Here is a 7823-nt window from a genome sequence, read left to right as displayed (position 1 = left end):
AAGTACCTTAAAGAGCTTTCACAACCAACCTTTTGAATCATGCTTCCAGGAAAACTATGAGTAAGGACAACTACCCTGTTTTGACTGTCCATTGCACACACACTTATGGAGATTTACTAGCTTAGAAGAGAAACTCATCAGGAGAGTGAATGAGATAACTTGTTTTGTCTTTAAAAAAAAAGGCAAGAGTACTCAAACGATGGGTTGGGTTGGGTGTGCATAAAGAGATGTTAAGATTAATGCAGATTTGGGTGGTGGAGATTTGCCCAAATGTGAAGTTAGGAGAGAGTTTTAGACAACTTATTAGTCTCAAAAAAGGACATTTTTAAGAGCCAAATTGAGTGACAGTGCTTTGTCTTAAACAATGCTCATCGGCATGCTCTACACACAATTTGAGAAATAGGTCCACGTGATCCCCTTGGGTGTAAAGTAATGGAGCCACATTACAAACCAGGATAGTATCGGCACAAGTTATCTTATGTACGCAAGTTTCCACATATTTGCCTTCCCACATCTCCATTTTTATCCACCTTCTTTTTCATGATCCATTTGAATCTTATGCCTACTATAAACTTATTATGTATCACTTTCAGCTTCAACTTGCTTCTTGATTCATATTTGCTCTTGAAACTCCTACTAAGGTAAGGGGGCTAGTAGAATGGCGGCCCCCAATTCAAGTGATGTCTTACCCCATTATTGTTGCACGCTGCCTCCGTCTCAACGTCAAGCAAAGCGGTGAGTTGGTTTACGTGGCGAGCATTGGAGGTGTGCGTGATGAGTTCAAATCTGTGCGCCTACTGTCCCTCGTATATCACATTACTCCTTGTTCTCGGTTTTGGGTTGGAGATTCAAACACGAAGCACGGGCTCATATACATGCTTTTCCTCTTGGAATGTCTCCAACTGAGCGAAGTAGGCTATGGAGGCGAAAACAAGATCAACATTTTGAGCTGAAAAAGCGATGTACGTTTAGTTTGGTGCCATATCATTGAACAACTCCTCCTCTCACAATTTTAACCTTTTTTGCAGAGGCAAGGATTTTGCGTGTGACACAGTGCTGGAGGGTATTCAATAAAGAAGAAGTTTGCCAAAGGTTAAGCAGGAAATCAAGTGGAGATGATGAGTACAACTGGCAAGAGGTGGGAGGGGAAAAGCTCCCGGCGGGGAGGAGGATAAAAAGCAAAGGTTTTTTTTGGGTGAATGGCAAACAAAAAGAAGGAAAAGGTCGTCTCCCTTTCTCTTTCGTGCTCATCGTCGATCTCCATCGCCAGCTGCAGGCAAAGATCAGGAGTCACCTGTCTCCCTGCTAGAATCGAGAGGTAGCAGCAGCTGATGTAAGAAGAAGAACAAGAGTGTGTCGTGGAAATCTGAATTGCAGAGGAGTCATTCTGTCAAAAACGCCGTGCAGAAGTAGAATGGCTATGGTTTTTATCCCAGCTCCGATCCCATTGGCTCTTCCGCCTCCACCACGTGCTTGCAAATCAATTGGGTCCTCGCGCTGCTGATACATGCAGCCTCTTGTACATTTATAAAAACCCTTTCTCTTGTTCTTCAGCACCGATTTTAGAATTGTTTTTATATTCTTGGAGCGGTTTCTCTTCAATTAAGACAATTTGCTCCAATCTCTGTTTCTTTGGTTTGGTGTTTTCTGCCTTGTCCTGGGCGAAATCAATTTTCTTCCGTGCTCCATACATTTCGGCCCAACAAAATTTAAAGCAGGGATTTTAGGTTGTCTTTCTGCTCTGCACGATCATGCCACTTGGCCTTTTGCGTTTACATCAACATGGAAGAAGATGATGGAACACTCAGCAATCCAGCTGCATCTGAGCTTAAACAAAAGGAAGAAAACCAAGAAGAACAACAGGGTTTTCCTCCCTCAACACCCTCGTCTCCACCATCGCCACTTCCACCTTCATCTCACCTTCCCACATCGGAAAATACAGATGACGGTCACAAGGAGGTTGAGAAGAATGAGTATGAGCATCAGCATGTAGGGACCTCACCATCTAGGTTACCCATGGGACCAAGGCCGGCGCCAACATATGATTCCATTGCATACCTTTCTGATACAGAGACAGATCATCCAGGTCCTCGCTGTGGGCATACTTTAACTGCAGTGCTGGCTGTTGGGGATGAGAACTCACCTAATTTTATTGGTCCACGGATTATACTCTTTGGTGGTGCCAATTCAATCGAGGATGGGTCTCAGGCAGCAGGTCCTCAGTCCATCGGGGGTGGAGCTGGCATTCGTAAGAATTTTCTTTACTCCTGAAAAATCTTTTTCAGGCTGAGGTTTCCACGACTTAAATTGTTTAAATGACAGGTCTAAACTCAACTTTCTTAGCGAAACATGTTTCCCTTTTGGTCAAAACAGGGTTAGCAGGAGTGACCAATGATGTGCATTGTTATGATATACTTTCAAACAAATGGACCAGGTATGTTTCTGCTCAAGAATTTCTGAAAAAATGAATTGGTTGCCAGAGGGTTGCGTCGTGTCTTTCCATACATGTTGCAGCTGTTCTTGTTTTGATGCAAGCTATATGCACATTTTCTGAGGCTGAATGTTTGAAATCAGCTTGCAGAGTTTTTGGGGCTTGAGAGAGAAGAAGAAGAAGAAGAGAGAGAGAGAGAGAGAGAGAGAGAGAGAGAGAGAGAGAGAGAGAGAGAGATTGAGATTTTTAATGTCTATAAAAAGGCCGAAGTCGGCCTATGAGACAAATCAAAGTACATGAGGTGGGTGTTCTCTATGTATCCATAAAGGATAAAAGGTACAAAAGTAAAAGTAAGCTATCCTGTGTAATGATTGGGGGAGGAGGTAAGTGATACAAGAGTTGGGGGGGAGCTCCAAAACTGTGGAAAGATGCAAACCTATATGCTGGGGTAAATACAAACATGAGATGCTATCCTATCTCTAGCTCCATCCAGTCCCATAGTCAGGATGTAATACATAATGCATGGGCGGATAGGGTGTGAACAATCCGAATAAGATGGCGGCTGGATCTGCGAAAGCTCGAATGCGTCGCTCCTCCAAAGATCTTTAGTAGTGCTCCTCAATCTCCTGAATCTCTCTCTGGTGTAGGCGAGGTGCCCTACGTCCATGGGTACGTGGGCGTTTGCGAGCTCGGACCTTCTCAGCCTGCTGTAGAGTCACTCCTCTCTGGATGGTCGGAGGTGATGGTGCTGCTGTGGGCCTCTGGAAAAAGTCCGTGAGCTGTCTAGCTCTCATCTCTCACACTTGATGCCGCCTGGAGGAGGGAGTCCCGATGCTGCTGTGCCTCTATGAAGCAACGGCCGAATTGCCGCTGGTCTCTGGACTCAAAAATCTGATGTAGGGTGGGCTGATCTGCAAACAAGGTTGGATATCTACCTCTAATCTCCTCATATGCTCTACATCTGCATACATAATGCTCCTCGCTCTCAACCTTTGCTATGCAAAGTCAACATATCCTCTCTGCTCTGGGAACATGTGCAGCTCTACCTGCCTCAATCTCTAGCTGGTGTGATGATACTCTGAGTTGTCCAATGGCGACCCGTACTCTATGTGGCATGTAGACATCCATGTATCTCGGTCTCTGGATGAACCCATCTGCTAGAATGGTCAGGAAGTGGTCTTTGTAGTACTGTCTCTTTGTAGGAAGAGACTCTCTGGGTGTGATCCATGTCTCCCTTCACATACGCCTCTCACACATCGAGAGGAATCGAGTTCTCCGACAGGATCTATGGCAGCTCCGTGATGTCCAAGCCATGGGATGTAAACCACTCTATGACCTGAGTACCATGCCCTCGTGTCCCCCTCTTGATGCAGCTGTATCAATGTCTCAAAAGCTCTGCGGGTGAGTGTCTGGTGGGAGCTCTCACATGCGCTGGATGAAACAAACTGTCTGAAAGAGGGCCTCTACTAGCATCGGGGGTGCAACTAGCTCTGCTCTGATGATGTCATGTGGTACTGAGGGTTTGCTGTGGTGCAAACGAGAGATCATGATGATCTGTGGGCGCTCTATGTGTGACCATAGAGATGCTGATGCGGACAGCGCTGCATATCCTCGTGTAAGCCGGTCTCGGGTTGCCTGGGCTATGGAAAATCTGCCAGTGGTGCCAGTGAAAGTCACCCCCAGGTATACATATGAATCAACCACATTGACCTGCCCGCCTTGTCACGTGCACATCCAACCCTGTGTGTCCGTGGACAAGCTACAGCATGACCAGGGTTCAGTCAGTCAAGTCAGTCTAGAATAGGAAGTGATCTGGCACCTTTGTGAGTCTGTTCGTAGACCGTGCATGTCCAAACACTTAGATTAGGTGCATATCCTCTGGTTGCACACAGCATGATCATCAGATTACTGTCAGAACCCATCAATAGCATTTTCCAGTGCATTAAACCTATTTTCCCTATTTTTGACATTTTTCACTTATTATTTTTAAGTGACTTTTGTTGGGAACTAGGTAGGGCAAATTTACTAAGTTTGTATAAGTAGAAACCTAGCGCTAGCACTTTCTGGCAGAAGAGGCAACAGGAGCACGCGCTCAATAGGCAACTTCTCAGCAGAACCCCACTGAGGCCTAGCATTTTGCAAGAGACTGCAACACCTAGCGTTTTTGGACTAGAGCAGCCAGCGTTTTGGCTTCTGCATCATCCTGGCGACAGAAACTATCAGATCAGCCTAGCGTTTTGCATTGCAAACCACCGGCAGCAGCAGAAGACAAAGATCAGCCCTAGCGTTTTTGCATTTGCAGACACCTCAGCGTTTTTGCAGATCTTCGCGACGGAATCCCCACAAGCATCAGCGTTTTCAGTTTTCAGTAGTTAGCACTCGTAGAAGAAGTCCCGAACCTCGCAAATCTCACCTTCCCGCAGCAGATCCTCGATGCACGGTCAGATCCTCGATGCACGGTCACCATCGACATCGTCATCGACATAAGAGTCAGAATTCAGCAGATAAAGATTTGCAGATTTTAGCCATTAGCATTTTCAGATTTCAGCCCGTCTCGTCGTCGTCCTCATCGTCGGCAAGTCCAAGCATTGTAGAGATTTGTGCAATCATAGTAGACCGCTCTCGCCATAGAGAGTGGGGCCTTTGGAGGAGGGTTTGACAACATTCTGGTATTGTATTCTCTTCTCTCTATCTCTCAGTCTCATGCACTTCCATTCACAGTGTTCATCCACTTTGTTTGTGTCCATTGCACTCTCTCACTAAAGGAATGGAAGGCTCTCCCTTTCGTAAGTAAAAGGAACCTTAAGCACAATTCGGAGCACTCATCTTGAGCAAAGTTCAACATTCACTTCTGTTGCACCTAACACGCCTGCTGCTGTGAGTACTGCTTTGCTCCGAACTGTCCTGGATGTGTGGAAGATCATGACCTTGGTCTTGCCAAGGTTCACTGTGAGCCCTCGATGTGTGCAAAAATCATCCAAGGCTCGTAGGGGGCTCTGTAGTCCCTCCTGTGTCTTAGAAACTAGAATGATATCATCAGCATAGAGCATAATATGGACTGGTATTCCTGCTAAGTCTGATCCCGCTGCACCTGCTCGTAGAATGTAATCTGGTATCTCGTCGATGTACAGGGTCGATCTTGGCAGATGTAGAGAGGTGGCGGACATTTGGTTTGATGTCATGGAGTTTTGCTTTGGACCTCGACGGCTTCTTTGGCAAACATGATCCTTAGGTGACGACCTTTTAGGTCTTCGTGTTCTTTGCAGTCCGAGTTTACCAACGGTGTGATTCTCTTTGAGTCTCGAATTCCATGAGATTTAGGTCTTGCTATTTAGTTACAGAGGAAGCAATTTTAGTGCAGGTTATCTCAGATTTCTTTTTGGTGGTACTCATTCTCTTTTCCCAGGATTGAGTGGAAGGGGAACTTTCTATCTTGGGGAGAGTTCTCAGCTTCAGCTCTTGAGCTTTCAGTGACAATGTTTGCTATGTTCTGACGTGGGATTGAGACAATTGTTAACTCAGAGCGTACTTTTGAGGATGCTTCTCTTTCAGAGGGAAGTTCTAGGTTATTATCTTCGGTTGACTTCTGGTGCTCCATTCAGCGGAGTACTATCCATGGTGTCTTCCAGTCCTTGGTTTCCCTTGCCCATTTCTTGCGGCTTTGGATGGTGTGCTTTAGCCCACAATGTAGTTAGCATCTTGGAGGATGTTCTTCTCTAGCCACTTCGATGGTTGCCTCGTCTTCGGATTTGTGGTGTGACGGTTGCCCTTCCCAGTGCATCCGAGCAATAGTTCCTATGCCTCGTCCTCCAGATCGATCCTTGGAGACTATAGCATTCAAGCAACACCCTTATTCTTAGAGTGGCATGTTATTTCGTACAGGTGGATAGTGGTCCTTCTCGGACTAGGAACCAATTACAGTTAGCCTCATTCTTCATAGTGGGGAGACACTCTTCTTGGTTTTCCCAGATTTGGTGTCAGGTTCCATAGGTATATTCTTTGGGATTTGTCTATCCCTTGGGTGATCCAGTTACACAAGTAGAGATTGTTGGAGAGTTATGATAGTTATCCATGGTTCGGGTGTTCTCCCTTCAGAGGGGGATGTGAGCCAGCGAGGGAGTCAGTTTCCACAGATTACTTCCATATAATTCTTGTGGTTCCATGTGCAGCGGATAGGATTGAAGTCTATCTGGTGGCTTTCTACAACACCTTGCCCTTCTCTTGCAGAGCTTGGGAGTAGAATCTTCTTTTGATCTTGCAGTATGAGCTGCAGTCTCAATATTGATGTGTGTTCCTTTTCTGCAGTCTCAGTATTGATGTGTGATCCTTTTTTGCTGGATGTTTATTCTCGATTCACTCTGAGAGTGGGGTGATATTCTCTCGGGTGGTGTTTCAGACAGATGAAGATCAGTTGTAGTTTCACTCTTAGTTTCGATGCAGTTCCTTTGGATACAGTTTGCAGTTCCTCATTTTATATGGTGGTTGGTGCAGTTCTTTGGATCTTCGTCATTGGACAATTCATTCCTCATTAGCCTCGTTTGTCCCATTCTTTGGACTTCCCGTAGTAGCTTGGCGTTTCTGGCGTGTGGTATACGACTGCAGGTGCGGATTTTCGACCCTTTCCTCGAGGGTGGAGTTGGGAAATGATCCGGATACGAGTAGTTTATGCCTTTACCCTCAGTTTTGATGCATTCTCTGTGAGTGATCAACAGTAGTACCTTCTGTAGATGTTGGTTGTGCAACTTGTGAGTCAATTGGCTTGAGGAGATTCTATGTAGAGCTGGATATACTTTCAGCGGCGGGCAACGTTTTACTTCCCGGACGTCTTTTGGGTGTAGCAGCTCGATTGTATACTACAAGATACTTTTTCACTTCGGAGTTTGTAGGAGATATCCTCGTCCACGAAACCCTCTCTTTATAGCTGCAGATTGTTCACTCCATCTTCCTGGTCCGACTTCCTTTCCAAGAGCTGAGAGGGGGTGTTCATGCATCTCTCTTGGTTCATCTAGTCGGTTTGAGTTTCTCCTAGGGAGGTGTGCTGGGGAGTGAGCCTTGAGGGCTGTTTTGTGGTTGTGCCTGGCCAGTGTGAGGTAGGCTTCTCGTGTCGGGTTGTGTCTAGCCATTTTTAGCCTCGGGTTTTGGCTTGGTTCCATGGCCATTAGGTTCCTGCAGGCTGGGGGTATTTTTCCGAGCCTTGGCAGTATTTTTCCCTCTGCTTATATAGCCTCTGGTGCTCATTTTCCCAGGTCGTGGGGGCTGGTGGACAGTTGGCTGACCTGGATGTGGGTGGGTATATATGTGTGGGCAGGGCACCAGGAGATGGCATGTGTGCAGTGTCCCTGTGGTACAGGGCGCCCTCATTGGGCAGCCCTAGGAATATGGAGGCCGGGGG

At 46.3% G+C, this 7823-nt stretch overlaps 1 protein-coding gene across 1 annotated transcript in view; it reads left to right on the top strand.

Moving 5' to 3' along the window:
* The first annotated feature begins 1152 nt into the window (after positions 1 to 1152).
* LOC147426994 (serine/threonine-protein phosphatase BSL1 homolog) overlaps positions 1153 to 7823 on the top strand; it is a 69595-nt gene continuing 62924 nt past the window's right edge. The window contains exons 1-2 of the mRNA XM_086499103.1: positions 1153 to 2248; positions 2374 to 2434. Of these exons, the coding sequence (XP_086355229.1) occupies positions 1783 to 2248; positions 2374 to 2434 (527 nt within the window). The 5' untranslated portion in view covers positions 1153 to 1782. The remainder of the gene's footprint in view (positions 2249 to 2373; positions 2435 to 7823) is intronic.

The sequence above is a fragment of the Adiantum capillus-veneris genome, chromosome 24 (genome assembly GCF_014529385.1).
Source record: "Adiantum capillus-veneris isolate H3 chromosome 24, ASM1452938v2, whole genome shotgun sequence".
In the NCBI taxonomy this organism is placed as follows: domain Eukaryota; kingdom Viridiplantae; phylum Streptophyta; class Polypodiopsida; order Polypodiales; family Pteridaceae; genus Adiantum; species Adiantum capillus-veneris.
This window is presented reverse-complemented; position numbering and strand designations above follow the sequence as displayed.